At 37.8% G+C, this 16860-nt stretch overlaps 1 protein-coding gene across 3 annotated transcripts in view; it reads left to right on the top strand.

The window, feature by feature from the left end:
* The window catches only part of LOC108670794, a 16674-nt gene extending 1975 nt beyond the window's left edge, over positions 1 to 14699 (top strand). Inside the window, exons 1-8 of one of the 3 annotated variants that reach the window (XM_047884660.1) lie at positions 2231 to 2329; positions 6748 to 6942; positions 8285 to 8437; positions 11135 to 11254; positions 11619 to 11702; positions 12055 to 12186; positions 13656 to 13777; positions 14215 to 14699. In XM_047884660.1, coding sequence (XP_047740616.1) covers positions 2300 to 2329; positions 6748 to 6942; positions 8285 to 8437; positions 11135 to 11254; positions 11619 to 11702; positions 12055 to 12186; positions 13656 to 13777; positions 14215 to 14341 — 963 coding nt within the window. In that variant the 5' untranslated portion in view covers positions 2231 to 2299 and the 3' untranslated portion in view covers positions 14342 to 14699. Of the gene's footprint in view, positions 1 to 2230; positions 2330 to 6747; positions 6943 to 8284; positions 8438 to 11110; positions 11255 to 11618; positions 11703 to 12054; positions 12187 to 13655; positions 13778 to 14214 lie in introns of those variants that run through there. The other 2 variants (XM_047884652.1, XM_018158287.2) reach the window with 2 other exon arrangements.
* The last annotated feature ends 2161 nt before the right edge of the window (positions 14700 to 16860 follow it).

Raw genomic sequence — 16860 nt, 5'->3', positions numbered from 1 at the left:
CTGTCTCTTATACACATCTAGATGTGTATAAGAGACAGACCGTATACTGACCTACTTGGCGACAGGTTCGGTTGAGGAACTCGCTTGCTTTCCAAGCCGCGCTCTTGCGTTCAGGAATCAAAACCTGACCTGCAAGGCGAACTCCTCCAGGCTAGACGGCCGCCATTGCTGCGGACTTGACCTTATTATGACTTGCAATTCGAATTATTAACCATAGCTTTAATGATATCAGTTAGCCGTAACTACGATGTGACAATCTAAGAAAACATGCTATGTAGTAATATTCTCATTAACGATTTATGGAGGAAAATACTGTGTAACGAAGACACTAATTGCTAATTATTTTCCTCACTTTTCTCCCGTTACTCTCCAATAAATTTTAATAATATGATAGCAATTGTCTGGTTGGGCATTATCTGCTTGATGGTGCTTGAGCAGCAGGTTTGGGCGGTTAGGGGAGCCCCACGGCGGGGGCCGGGGGCGTGGCTGTAGGACAAAGGATAATTGCCCGATAACAAGGAACTCTGCGGCAGCTCATACCAGTAGAAAGTTGAGATATTAAAGGCAAAAGGAAAGTCACGCAGTGTGCTAACTAAATGGTGATGATTTAGTTTTATCTTAAATCATTCTAAATTCACAAGCTTCAACGTTTCCTGTTTGATAAGCTGGCACGTATTAGAGATACGAGTGACGAAGCTCTTCTTATTCGTCCTATTTATCCTGATCATGATACAATAATCTCAAGACAACGGAAACTGAGAAATGAATGGAAATAATTTACGGTTGAATCGTGGATTATTGGCACTGCTGATTTTGGACGATAGAGTGATTCTCCAATTAACAATAGGACGGCAGACGGAATGATACGAAGCATTGAAAAGTTGTCCAATGAAACCGCATAATTTTAACTATTATCATACGAGAAAAAATACTTCTAGTTCAGAACCAAATTTAAAATGAAAAAGTATCAAGTACAGAATATTTGAATGACCTCTTACTTATAAACGTTTCACATACAGGCTGCGAAACAGCAGCGGTTTCCTTGACGCAGCGTTGACGCAGGTTGCTGTTTCAGAAAGCGTATGACAACGGTTTCATGGCGTTTAAGGAGAGAGTTGTTGGTTGCATACCGAGGAAATAATTATAACTCGTGTTTTTCCTGAGACTGCTTTTCGAAAGTTGCTATGGTCACGACCTCTTAAGTATTATGTTCTTTATGCGTATATAAACTTGACATGTAGCTGTTTTTGACTACTTGGAAAATTTGTGATACTCTAAGAATTAAAATATTTTTCAGGAAAAAGAGCTTAACGCTGTCCATGTGCACTTACAAGTGAATTTTTCTTCGAAAATTTATGGCTCATTCTTCGGTTTCCTCCCTCAATAGCTCACTTATCAGTACATATAAATTCATCGGATGATGCACACAGTAAAACCCGCGATAAATAAGTGTTGGAACGTCGGCAACCGAGTTTTAACTCTGATTCAATCTGGATACTCCGCAATGGTTTATAATAGGGGTAAACAATGGTTTATAACGGCATCATCAATGGTTTATAATAGATACGAGCAATGGTTCATAATAGTTACGAGCAGTGGTTTATAACGGGATGAGCAATGGTTTACAAAGGGGCGAGCATTGCACAGCTCCTGCGCAACGGAGGCCGGCAGACGATCGCTGGCCCCGTTACACATCGCGCAGCTTAGCAGCAACGACACCTGCAGCAGTTGTAGCAGCAACGACACCTGCAGCAGTTGTAGCAGCAACGACACCTGCAGCAGTTGTAGCAGCAACGACAGCTGTAACAGCAGTTGTAGCAACAGCTGCTGCAGCAACAGCAGTTGTGGCAACAGCAGTTGTAGCAACAGCTGCTGCAGCAACAGCAGTAGTAGCATTAACAGTTGGATCATAAGAAAATGTTGACTCCCCTTTTTGGCTTCTGTTCTCAAATGCCAATACCGAGGCGACACCAGAATAAGTGTGTACAGGAGTGTTATGAGCTACTAAATTCTTCATGAATTATTACTGTCTTATCAAGAATCTGATAAATGTTAATTATAGATGAAAAACGAGGAAAAATATCAGGATGAAAACAGAATCTTTATGAAAAAAATCGTCGAAAAAATCGATGAGGAAAATGCAATAAGGAAATGTATCTGAATCTCACGAGGAAAAGGAAGCCACAGAGGCAAACGGCGGTGCTCGCGAGTCGGGCTTGATTGTGCATCCGCTGCCGATGTGTCGACGTACGTTGCTGGACATACTAGTTCAAAAGTGTTGATCATATGCCATTTGTTAATGGTATACTTTGATGAAATTTCAACTACTGTAAGTGATTTCATGTCTGCCAATTAAGGCAGGATGACCTATAGTGATTACAGTTCACCAAATTGTAGCAGTGAGTACCAAAATTGTAGCAGTGAGTTGTGGGCTCGATCCCTGCTTACTGCGACAGTTCTGGACAGAATCGGCAAAGAAGCCGGGCGGTTAAACACAGCAAAATTTGAGCAGTAAGTTGCCTTGTCGAGACTCACAACGAGCAGACAAAATTCTGCAGAATCGGTGCCAGCCCTACGACCAAATGAACGCTGATACCGCTGATGACCGTTATCAAATGGATGATTGACTACGCCAGCAAGAGTTCAATAGTATTAAGCGTATTAAATGATTTTCCAGCTTGAATTGTGTTATTAACTGGAAATTTATGCAGGTATAAAATTGAGGAAAATAATATTTTTGTCGTAGTATTTGAACGAGACATGCGTGTACGTGGATGTAATGACAAAACGTTATGCCCCAGCACTGTTAACGGTCATGCGTGTTGAGTAAGCATCTCTGTTATCTTTAACCGTTTTCACGGTTATTCGTATTCCGTATGAACGATAATGTACATACGTGTTCGACCAGCGTTCAGGTTGAAACGGTTCGTCTGCGCAGGATATGCTTCGCGTAGCGACTTCCCGTCTCTAGCATCGCCTTTATAGGCAAATGACAAGTCGATTTCGTTGAAACAGCGTTGATTACATGTTGATTTCATTAAAAACGTCAATTTCGAGTTGATTTCATTGACATAACGTTACTTTCGTGTTGATTTTGTTGGAATAAGATTAATTTCAAGGTGATTCCGGTCAAAAAGCTTTGATTTCGCTGAAACGTCGTTGATTACAAATTGATTTCACTATAAAAGCAACGTTAATTACGTATTGACTTCGTTTGAAACAACGTTGATTACGTGTTGGTTTTGTATAAACAACGTTGATTATGAGTTGATTTGGTTAAACCTTCGGGTATAACAAGTTAATTCCTTCAAAATCATATTGATTACATGATGATTTTGTTTAAACAAAGTTGATTACAATTTGATTTTGTCAAAAAGACGTTGATTACGAGTTATTTGTTTAAAAAACAACGTTGATTATGAGCTGATTTCGTTGGAGCAACGTTGATTTAGAGTTGATTGCTTCGTAACCACTTTTAATAAGCGTTTCTTTCAGCGTCAGATGCCTGGTGGAACACAGCTTATCAGAAATAAGATTTTAGATATTTTATTATTCTGTAATCAGATCTAATAGTGATTTCTACTTGATGCGGCATGAAAAGTATGTGTATGCGAAATTTAAGTATATATTTTTGATGAATTACATGCAATCAAATTGAAGGCTCACACGAGTACAAATAGTTTGGCATTCTCTGAATATTGCCTATCAAATGTTTTGACTTCTTGAATTCTCTCAGTGCTACTTCAATAATTCCAATATTTTCCCAATTTTGAGTTTGATAAATTATATATATTAATTTTGATTTGAAAAATAAAATATTTACCAAATTATTGGTAAATATTTTTGCATATTTCAAAATTAATCAATTATTTAAATTAAAATTACGTTCCTTGAAAGGGAAAGTTGCTTCTTATCTTAAGTTTTTGTTGCCTGTTCAAGGTTTGATTGATTTGTTGCAAATTGCATGGATAATTGCGCGTTGTAATGTAGTCGAAGACACAGTCTTGACATCAATACGGTTTCACCTGCTCTACATACATCAGCCCTTGTCCAAACATATACATTGCTTTCTCTTCGTGCCGTTTGTTTCTCATACCGTTAAAACGGCGCGCTTGCCATCGAACATCTGTTTCGCCTTAACGGTTGGTTGTCGTAACGGATCATTACGTGTGAACAACGCTTGTGACTTTGACTCAGTATTCCTGATCGACTTAAACTATACATTTTCCTCAAGATGAAGATCTTTTGAGGTTAATAACTGGTGTTCCAGTTTGAGAAAATGAAGCATTGGGATAGTTGGTGTTCTAGCTCGAGACAATAAAGATTGAAAGAATTGGAGTTATAACGCGATATGATACAATTTTGAAATAGTGTTTATTCAAGTTGATTCGAACTGAGTGCTAGATCAGCAAAAAATGTTCCATTCTAAATGGATACAACTTCCCTGCGCCATGATCAATCTGTTGCGTACGACTTTTTGGTGTTACTATCAATTACAAAATGGTCTTCTTTTATTATGCAAGCCGAGCGTTGCGCAATTTAAGTGTTGCACAATTCACAGTAGGATGCACGCTAGAGACCTACACATAAAGGGTCGGTCCTGCCCGTTTTTTTGCCTAAATATAACCTAAGTTCCTTTTTTATTCTTTATTAACGATTATTTTATTCACACAACGAGAAAGTAACTAAAAACTAATTAAATAACTCAAGAAATAAAATATGTTCCCCCCTGTATATCGTGCCTAAATTTGGCACATGAGAACTATTTCCACGCGAAACCAGAGCAAATGTTACTTTATTGACTCCGGCTGCTGTGTTGCAACGCGATCAGCTCTCTATTTTACCTTGCAGCAAATTAAATCGCTACTCAGGAGTTCCGGCAATACAGTTTCTCTGCGAGAGAGAGAAAGTTCGCCCGAATAGACGCAGTTGAGGAGACGAGATGTTGCAGGAAACAGATGCCATGTGCATCACGCGCTGGCGTAAATCCGGCGCGTCTGGCGAGTCGAATTCCTTCAGTTTATTTCCAGGCAACGATGATGCACTGATGAACTGCGTCAGTTTTGTTTGAATAGTTTCCGTGCCAAGAATATAATTATTACCTATTTTATTATAAAAATATCAAGGTCATATTCGTAAATTTAGCTTGTTGGAATTAATTGCGATTTGGTTCGTTTGCGCACAGTTATTAGGGATTGTTATTGTTCTTGATGGGAAAATTGGGATCACCATTGCTCGAGAAAGTCATAACAAACGACAAAAAAATATAATAATAATAACAATAATAATAAGATTGAAATAATTTCAAAGGTCACCTGTTTGTTCCCAAATATTTGTACTTTTATTCCGAAGATCCTTATTTGATAATTTGTGAGTTCACATGATATAATATCCAGCTTTTTATTTACGAAACCACCTTATATTGTAATGCTTGGTCATGCTTATCGAATGAAAGTTAAATGTTTCGTGTACAAATCCAAGGACTTTAATGATGCGCCATCATGCAGGCCTCATACTTACGGTTTGAAAAGCTCCCAACTCTCGCGACAATCCGTTTTGCAATCATCAACCCGTTTGCGCAATCGCGGCAATTTGATCTCGCGTCGCACCTCGAGGCTGCGCGCCTGGCGGAGGGTGTGGCTCTGTAAGCGAACGCCACCCAACACGAGCCTTATGAAAGTGACAGCTGAAACTGCTTACAGTGATGCTATCATTTGATGCTTAGTGATGCCATCATTTGATGCTTAGTGATGTTATCATTTGATGCTTAGTGATGTTATCATTTGATGCTTAGTGATGCTATTATTTGATGCTTGGTGATGCTATCATTTGATGCTTGGTGATGCTATCATTTGATGCTTGGTGATGCTATCATTTGATGCTTAGTGATGCTATCATTTGATGCTTAGTGATGCTATCATTTGATGCTTAGTGATGCCATCCATCATTTGATGCTTAGTGATGCCATAATTTGATATTGTGATGTCATCATATGTGATCTCGATCTCACCATCCTTTTAATCGCATGATAATTGCCACGCAATTAACTTCTTAGGCTAAGTTTTGTTCAGATGTAATTTTACCGTAAGAATAAAATCATTAGCGCTTGGTCAACACTGCCTAAAAATGTACTACAACATTAAAAAGATTATGGGTTTGAATATAATATAATATCTTAGGGGAAAAAATTTCACAGCTTCAAATGAGAACCGAATTTTTTTTCGAATTATCATAGTAAATCATCAGTGCTGGAATACGTTTGTCTCAGTTATTCCGTGAAATTATGTTACCAGGATTGTGAAAAGTTCTAATTAATCTTTGCGTTAATAATATTACATGTGTTAACAAAACGAAAAAATGGCTGGGTCAAAAAACGCCATAGTCGAAATATCATTTATCATCAACGTAAAATTTAACTGAGAGGTTCATTCTATCTAAAAAAGCTCTCCGCATTTGTGAGGGAAATTTGATAGTCAAATAATTTTACAACGTCATTACGAGCATTTTAATATCATCAAGATTTCTAGGCGTTTATCGTTATTTTGTATTGAAAACCTAAATTACATTAATCGATAGCAAATCCATCTAAAATAACAACGTTTCACATCATATAAACAACGTTAAATTAAATACGAGCATTTAAGTCAGACTAAAGCAGTGAAATACGCCTGCAGAAAAATCATTCCACAGTAATGGACGATTTATTAAAATAAGCAAGTAATGAAACCGTAATTTTTTTACTTGCAGATGTCTCCACATGGCAGAAATGTTGCAGCCCTGCGCTGGGTGTTGCTGGGGCTCATGGCTTCCTCCCTCCTCACTCCCTTACTTGCCGCCTCACTCCCCAGCGAGGCAGAGCCTATGCAAGAGGAGGCTGCCGAGAGGAAGTTTGTGAGCAAGCCCAACGACATCAAGAAAATCAGGAGCCAAATTGAGAAGCAAGTGAGTCGAATATTGGCTAATATTGTTGGATAGTTAATAAATAATATTGTTTAATAGTTCATATTTTGGTATAGTTGAAGATGAGGAGTTAGTACATCATTGTCTTTCATGTTTGCTCATACAAAACAACTGTCCACCTACTTATTTGTTGAAAAATTTCATCGTGTTTTTTTACGATGCTATAAAAATTACCCTAGCCAAGCGATCATGATCATAGCAACATAATTTTCTTGTACATGGTCATAAAAATCATGTACTGATTGCCACGGGACAAGGAGTCAAAAGCCACGTTTCAATCCTCGAACACTTACATTTATGAAGTTGATAGCCTAACACTTTGAATTGGCTTAATTAGTCATTGGAACGTTAATACTACCGTCCACTATGTTATATTTTTTGCACTTTTAAATCAATGAGTCAAAGCGCATCCCAATAAGTGCTTGTGTCGAGTCTCATCGACTTTGAGTTTTGCCGAAAACACCGTGGAAAAGTTGCGAAATTTGTCACGTGGATATTTTTGTATTGTTTTGCCTGCACGGAAACCACATCGCGAAGGCGTTTCTATCGCAGTCTCAATGAAGCGTGTCGACTGCAGCGCCACTAGTGCGCAGCGGCAGCGGCGTGTATCAGAGACTCAACTTTCTCATGTTAAATGAAGCGAGGCAGATTATCTTCACTCACTGTGACTATGCACTTATTGAAACCAATGAGTCGATCAATCATAGTTCTCTATAGTCTGTTATGTACATTAGAACAGCCCCGTACCCGTCATCGGGGAAGACGCAAGAAACTTAAGTTAATAAAATTTGAACCTAAACTCGTGTATATTTTTCTGTTGGATGACGATAGGACTTTTATTATCGGTAAAAATATTTTTTGCTCTTGAGCATCAAGGCATTCCCGTGCATTGCAACTCCTCTTATTCGTACTATCAGCACTAATTAGGCATCAAATTAAAAAGTTACAATCAGAGTCTATATCCCCCATTAAATCCGGTTTTGGGAAAAAATTTTACGTAGATTACGATCCCATTTCATATCATGGTTATTAATGTCATTATTACTATGCACTCGGAAAAATTGGCTGGGTAATTTTTCTCCAGATATAGAGACACGTAGCACTGTTACCGGACCAAACTGTCAGGATGACCCACAATAGGGGCAAAAATTGCATCGCTAGTTGGACAAAGTCTTCCTCAAAGTTTAATATTAAATTGTATTATTATTGTATTAATTGTATATTCAATATTACACTATTGAATGCAATATATTGAATACTGACATTCAATCTTGTAATGTATTGTATATTATTCAATCGATATTGTAAATTGATTGTTTTGCAGAGCGCGGCGATCGCGTCAGGGGAACAGAAGAGGCCAGCGGAGCACGAGACCGGTTTCCAGTGGGGCAACCTGGCTGGCATGGCGCTCAAGATGATGGTGGGGGGACCTGCCAACGACCCCAGCAACAAGGCTGATACCATCTCACAGCTCGCTGTTAGTAGACATAAAAGCAGATGTCTGGAAAATAATATTTGTGCAGAACACGTCACCGGACATTGGGTTTTAAGGATCAAAATGATTAGAATTTCTTGATCTAAAGATCAACCATCTCACAGCTCGCTGTTAGATGACATAAAAAATGGATGTTTGGAAAATAATATTTTATACAGAACACGCCACCGGACAAAAGACTTTAAGGAACAAAATGATTAGAATTTGTTGGTCTAGAGATCAACCATCTCACAGCTCGCTGTTTGTAGGCCTTGTTTGCCACAATTGTTTAGGCCATTACTCATGAGATGTTTGAAAATTAAATTTATGCACAAAACCTATCAGAATTATTTGCAATGATCAAACGACGCCTGAATCCGATTTAATCACTCAGACTACAAGACCAACACCGTCTCACAGCTTGCTGTAGTTATTAGGACGCTGTCTTCAGCTCACCTCCGTGAAGCATTCCTAGCTTATTACTCTGTCGAAATTAAATATGAACGGAATCCATAAATAAATCATTACCAGGATCAATAAATAATCTACAGTGAGCTCGACTAGTCCTACATTATCTCTCGACTAGCTTGTGTATGTAAACACTATTGCACAACATATTATTTATTGTATACTTTGAGGTGTTACTGCTCTAACTTATTTAAGCTGTCTACGTGTTCCAAATTCATTTGCATTTTAATTTCTAGTTTTACCTTGATTTTTTGACGCTGTTAAATTTTCTTTTCTTCATTTATTCTTGTATTTATTTCTTTTATGATCGATCGGCAATGTCTTGCTTTCTTCTTTACATTCCAAATGTAATAAGTCAGTGATGATATTAACAATACTGTTCAATTTATTATTCTGTTACAGAGCGGATTGTGATAACTCTCCATAACTCTAAAATTTTATTTTCACTTCACTCTCAATTCAAGTATATTAAAAACCTGCACATAACCGTGAACTTGCATGAGTTAAGGTCGGGTTTCAGAGGCCCCTATATGTATTTTATGATATAGACTTATCGATCTTCCCTGGAAAAATTGTGCATGAAAACATACTGTAGAAAATAACGAGTGTCGAGTGAATTTACTCGCTCATAGTATTATAAAAATGACACTACTCCAAACACATCGCAAAAAATTTTTTAGAAGGAATGTACATTTTTCCGCTCTGATAGCGCTAAGCATTCCAAACCCGGAATCATTTCATTTCCGCATTACTAGCTACCGCCTGCAACATTGTTCGGAAATCTTTCCTCTTCTCAGTAAGCTCAACAGTCACAAAAAACTGACATGAGACTTGAAAGGGCTATAAATCCCTCAAATTCATTCTCCATAACCCATTTGCTGTAGTATGATGAAGCATTGAATTTTGTTTGCGTCATACTTCCGTACTAATCCTCGATCGTGAACTGATGCGCTTCATAAGCTCCCTGCATGATCCCCAGTCAAACCCACTCAAAGTAGCTCTAAACTAATCTGTTCGCATGACCGCTTCATTAAATTTATAATATAATGTATCCTTACAATCTGTGCCACTTCTTCCCTCTTTCATATCTGTGCCATTTGCTTGTAGTATCGAACAACAAAATCGGCGGTGATCACTAACTAAAGGATGAGAGTGACGAGTTCTCGAGCTGTCGCATGTTTCGCTTCAACATTTCATGTTTCATTTATTTATTTATTTTATTTAGCGGCTTTTATTTAAATAGATTTCTTGACAACTAATAAATTGCATGTTATCTTAATTTTGGTTATAATGTTGCTCGATAAACTTCCTATTTCGACTGAGTAATCAACTCAATTCTTCAAAATTTTCAGTTAATTTTTAAGCAACACCTTGATTTCATTCAGTTTTGTAGATTTGAAATTGCTTCAAAAAACTTATAATTAATTGTTTTGCTCAACCCCAAACAAACAGATTTTGCATCAATGGTTAAATATAATAAATGTTTGTAAACTGTAATGAAAAGGCAAATGTAAATGATCGAAATTTCGACAGTTGTCGAGTGTGCGTGTTGTTTTTACAGAGTGGCGTGATGACCTGGATTAAGTTCATTTCCATGGTTATTATGATCATGACTAGTTCCATGTAAATAATTTAACATGTAATCCTCTGATTAATTAAATTAGCAACAGCATCCTCTAACCTTTACACGTTGCTGCTGTTATTCTCTCCGACAGTTGACAAGCGTGCTGTCTTTGCCGAGCGGCGCGACTTCAACATTACTAGTACCGTGTAAATAATTAAATATTTAGTCATGTAAATAATTTAATCATTAGTAATTGTAAATAATTTAAACTTGTTACCGCATCCTCTAACCTTAACACGTTGCTGCTGTCATTCTCTCCGACAGTTGTCAAGCGTGCTGTCTCTGCAGAGAGGCGCGACTTCAGCATGACTATTACCGTGTAAATAATTAAATAATAAGTCGTGTAAATAATTTAAACTTGTTACCGCATCCTCTAACCTTAACACGTTGCTGCTGTCATTCTCTCCGACAGTTGTCAAGTGTGCTGTCATTGCAGAGATGCCAGACTTCAGCATGACTATTACCGTGTAAATAATTAAATAGTAAGACATGTAAATAATTTAATCGTTAGTAATGTAAATAATTTAAACTTGTTACCGCATCCTCTAACCTTAACACGTTGCTACTGTTATTCTCTCCGACAGTTGTCAAGCGTGCTGTCTTTGCAGAGCGGCGAGATGACCTGGACTAAGGTTATTTCCTTGGTCATGGAGATCATTTTAAACCTCGTGGGCGGGGGCGACAGTAACGCCATCGACAGACAAGATGTCCAGCCAAGTCCTGTGCAGGCAAGAGTTTAAAATTATTCAGAAATAAATCTTGTTTATTTTCAAAGTAAAAATAATGTGCATGTATTGAGGTCTCGTTTCTGACTATCACTCTTAACACATAATTCGATAGTAACCAATATTTTTATGCATGATGAATGTATCGATTATATGAGCCACGATCCAATGATAGGGAAAAATATATGTTCCCTACTATTTTTGTTACAAAATTAATTTGTTTCAGTTATTTACGAAAATGATATGTCCTATCTCTCACTTTAATGGTCGTTTAGAAGTTTTAAATAACATTTTTCTTAATTCCTGGAAAACAAAATCAATTCCCGGAACAACAAAAGTGATGAATAAAAATTAATCCCCGGAACAGAACATCATGTCTGCTGTGATCGCCTTCATGACGGGCTCTCAGGACCAGCGGGAGATCAACATTCTGGCGCGCCAGGCATCTGAGGTGAGATTGTTTTTTAATAGAACAAATCCATTAAATTTTTGTGCGTATATAACTGCAAAAATGGATGAATAACACAGGCCACCATGTTAGGTGATCATAATTAAAAATGAGGGTTTAGTGCTGAAACTGGTGTACCGACTTTATTTTTAGACTTTTTTGTGTGGCATGTTCTTATTTGAGCCTATTTTGCGAAAATTTGCTCTGATTAAAGTTAAAATCTATTGAACAATTGATTTGGTTTTTGATAATCAGTTGTATAACATGCCGGAGATGTTTTTATTCAAAATAAAAACTTAAACTAGTTGTAGACGTGCTAATATCAATGCATAAACACAGCAATGATATTCCCCAGCTGCTGGGCCTCGCGGTGTCGCTCCTAGACGCGCTACGCACGAGCTTCTCACAGCGCTCCCTGGAGGCGCGCTCCCTGGGCACCTCCGACCCCATGGCCGACGTTGCTGTAGCCACCACGTCCATGATTAAGGTGAATTAATTATTAATTAATTACCTATTACTTAGCTATATATATTAACTTAACTAGTTATTTATTAATTAATTACCTATCCCTGTTTAATTTTGGGTTCAAGGCGCATGAAGATATGGTGTGCATACTTTGCCTTTTTTTGTCTAAAATTCTTATGGACTTGGATTTATTTGTTCGCAAATTGAGGTACTAAGCGCATTACGTCGTGACTCAACTGTGTGTAAATCGAGGGTTCTAGCTGCGTCACTATACATGACTCATCGGTGTTCAAATTGGTGTTCAGGGTGTGTTACTATATTGAATCATTAGGTATAAACCTGGGGTTCAGTTCATGGACATATCGGCGTTTAAATTGGTGTTGCTAATCAATCGAGAATCGGTCCTTACACACAAACTCCATTCCCTAAGCGCCGTCAATAATGTACGATAATATAGAAACTTGGTAACTGGATTTACTGTCAGTAAGCAGTAAATCCAGTAAACAGTAAAGGAGGCAGTCATTAAGATGTCGTTCATAAAAATACAGGGTGCACTGAGAGAAATGGGTGGGTCTGGATAACCTACTTTGATGAGTCAACCACGTCCGAAAATCGATGCACTTTTTCGACTGACTTGCTCCATTTGTCGGTCAAACTGACCTATTACAGTCACTTTAAATTTCAGGTATGACTCACCTGTGGCGTTAAATTGCTGTGACGCCCAGATGCTTATTATATATCCATGCTACGGGTGGCGTCATAAGTGAGTTGACGCCTCAAGTGAGTGAGAGTCCCACTGAAATTTAAAGGGTCAGTATGACCCACAAATCGGGCACGTGAGTCGAAAAATTGCATCAATATTCGGACGTGGTTGACTCATCAAAGTAGGTCATCTGGACCGACCCATTTCTCTCAGCGTGGATGTAACCTAGTTCACCAATGATTTGTTAACTTTAGAATCACCAGCGTCCACGTTTAAGTTGAGGCGCACCGCGGTCGAATTTAATTATTGCATAATTTACATGCAATAATGAGTATAATAAATTACGAATTATCTGCTGCAATTTGTATTAAATACCAGGATTCAAATAATGAATTGCCCGAGTTTACTCACGTACGGTATAGTTAAAGTAATTCTTGCATTGACAATTGCTCATTAAAAATTCCTCTCAGTTAGGCGGTATAAAACCGTTTTCATTTCCTGGTTAAATTGATTATTTTTAAAATCTGAGTTAGAACTACATCATATTTCTTACAAAAAATAAATAAATTTCTCACGAAAAATGTTGTTTTAATGTTTTTAGCGAATTTTCTCATTTATGGAAAAATGCACTATATTATGCTCGCCATGTCCGTCTGTCTGTCTGTCCGTCTGTCCGTCCGTCCGTCTGTCCGTCCATCCGTGACCTCAAATTTTCGTCGACGAGAAAATGCGCTCTCTGTCACTCACTGCAGTGAGTACTGAGTTATATTTTTTCGATTTCGCTGCAGAGTTTCGTGAAGACATACAACACAGAGGACGACCTCTGCATGCAGAAGTTCCTGTGCGAGGCTAACCGCGAGTGCGTCGAGGGTACAAGCGACGCTGGTTATCTTTTCTGCCAGATCGGCACGTGAGTAAAATTAGGCATTACTCTCTTTTAAGCCCTACTTCTTGCTTGATTTTATGGTTCTCGTTGTGTTTACTATGTATTTGTATTTTCTTTTGAAATTGCTCTTGACTCAAACCCCTCTTTGGTTTAAGTTACAAATGAAAGGATCGAATGATCTTGTTACAAGTTGATTGCAATTTGAGAAAGGACAGAATTGTTACCAGTCATTTATGAGATATATTTCCTGTTTAATGCAAGCACTGCTACACATGTTATTCAGTCTGTGAACAGATTGTATTCGGCTAAAAGTATAAAGAAAAAACCCGCATGATTATTTATTTACCAACAAGGGCCTACAAAAACGAAACGAAAGATTCTGAAGCATGAAACATAATTTATATTATAATTATTTGTATTATTATTATTATTATAATGATAATTATAATTATTTGATGCAGATACGGCATGAGCTACGCGCTGGAGCGCTCGACGTACACTCCGTTCGAGATCTACAACGACGCGGGACGCCGCGGCCGCATAGGCGAGGACTGTGTGTTGGCCTACCACGACTGTAACGAACTCTAACTGCAACTATCGTGTTCGGGACCAAGCTATAATAAGAGTTACGAGTTTGTAACTCAATCAGCCAATCACTAGGTGATTTTCAAGCGAAACCCGCCAATCACAGACGAGAAATCTGCCGCTACGTTTACTTAGGCCGCTACGTGTAATGTAGCGAGTTTTAGTAGTACGGCCCTAGTGTGTACGAATATCAACTGTGATCAAAATAAAAGAAATTCTTCTGGATTTATCCCGAAAGCTGGGCATGGTTCTCTTAGAACTTAATTTTTTGGGGTATTTCTATTCGCCCAAAAACATATGCTACTTCACTGGAAATTTGAAAATTACCAGAAATCATCCGTAGCCTCATTTAAAATTTTATACAAAGTCCTAGTACGATCACTAAAGTTTTATTATTTTTAAACTAAATTTATGTGTAATTACTAGCAAACACTTCTTCTATTTTCCATGAGTTTGATCTGATTTATTATTAATATTAAATATTAAATTCATCACTGGATAATCTATGGACGAGGGTAAATTTCTAAGCACTGGTTTAATGGTTGAAATAATAAAAGTTATTTCACAGGAAGGGGCTTAGATACTAATGCAGGTTTCGAATGAAAGTCACAAGAACTGAATAATATTGAGAGAAAATATACTTGAATTATCAGTTTTCTGTCACTCGTTTAGCATTGGTTAGTTTATTATAATAAATCCCTATATATATACATTATTTATGTTATTTATAAATCACTTTGATAATATCGGCAAATTAATCATTCGCGCCTTGTGCAATGGCGGTCCTCCTTTATTTATAATTTATTTATTGAAAGTTAGCAAGTTTTAATGCTAGAACTTGCAATTCTATATTCGTATAATTGCATTAAATATAACCGTCATTAATGTCGTTGTCACAATAGCTTCGACTTTCATTGTTTTATTATAGCACAGAGTCACATCATTTTTTCGCAATCACAACACCATCAAGAAAATTTTGTGTATAAATTAGTTAATTGCCGGAGAAGAATTTGAAATTTATTTAATTGAGGCTAATTAAAAATGAAAATAGTTTTTTCTATGCAATGTTTCATTTTACATATAATGCTTCGAACACGAATAAATATGGCATGAGGGTAGAAGAAAATCGCATTATATGATATATCTGAGTAAGTATTCATTCAGTGGTTAGTATCATGTATCATTTCATGTATCTACTGTATGGTGCGAGTGTGTGACGTCTTGCTATATCATTTGTTATCTCTCATGATTGTTGCTATTATTTTCGTTGTCATTTCATAGCATTGATATATCACTTTTCTTATAAAACTTCTTAACTATTTTGCAGACGCTCTGGAGTCTGGCTATTTGTCAACACAAATTTTTGGTGCACATGTGTTCCATTGCTTTGCTAAAGTCGCGTGTGAAACCTTGCATACTTTTGTCCCGACGTTTTCTTGCCACACTGCTGACTGACAAACACTCATGCCAACTGACCAACACCTCCTGCTGACTGACCAACACCACTTGCCAACTGACTAGCACCTCTTGCCGACTGACCAACACCTCTTGCCGACTGACTAACTCCTCTTGCCGACTGACCAACACCTCTTCCCGACTGACTAACACCTCTTGCCGACTGACCAAAACCTCTTGCCGATTGACTAGCACCTCTTACCGACTGACTGACACCTCTTGCCGACTGACTAACATCTCTTGCTGACTGACTAACACCTCTTGCCGACTGACTAACATCTCTTGCCGACTGACTACCTGCTACCGACTGAGTAACACTTCATGCCAACTGAATAGCATCTCTTCCGACTGAGTAACACTTCATGCCAACTGAATAGCATCTCTTGCTGACTAGGACTCACTGCGCGCCGACAAATTCTTACTGCCGACTGACAAAAACTTACCTCGACTGAAAAATACCTGCTGCAGGCTAAAAACACTTGCTCCAGACCGAACAGGTTTCTACTGATGACTGAAAAACATATTCCGCTGACTTTTTGGTACAAATATTTCACGTCTAACTACTTTTTAATCGACACTTTCTTTACATTTAACTTACTCATAGCTGTTTTTTTATCGCATGCCATACTTAGAGTTGCCCATTTCACTACTAATTATTTACTTACATTTCTGTGCGGTGCTGGATTACTTTTTATAGACGTGGCAGTGGCCTACAAACTTGTGTGTGAAATCACTGGTGCCCTTCATTATTTTTCAGACGCGTTTCTGATGCATCAATATCAGTTAACTGGAGTAATTAAATCAATCGACTTTTTATAGCTCACTTAACTGGTTTTACAGACGCCTCTTTTGGCAAATAATATTGACAGCCTTGAAGCTGCTCCATGCTATCTTGTGACCCACTTTCTGTCGACGCCATAAATGACTCACAACGACTGCATTGCTGCGCTCCGTGTGACTTTTTATTTCCAAACGGTTCTTCGTAAGCTGATTTAGATGGTGTACAGCCACTGAAGTGATTGTCTTTGCTATGTTGACACTAAAGTACCATATTGAATAATTATATA

This window comes from Hyalella azteca, unplaced genomic scaffold, assembly GCF_000764305.2.
Source record: "Hyalella azteca isolate HAZT.00-mixed unplaced genomic scaffold, Hazt_2.0.2 contig1945, whole genome shotgun sequence".
Lineage (NCBI taxonomy): Eukaryota > Metazoa > Arthropoda > Malacostraca > Amphipoda > Hyalellidae > Hyalella > Hyalella azteca.
The sequence above is the reverse complement of the archived record's forward strand: the minus strand, read 5'-3'. Positions and strand labels throughout refer to the sequence as shown.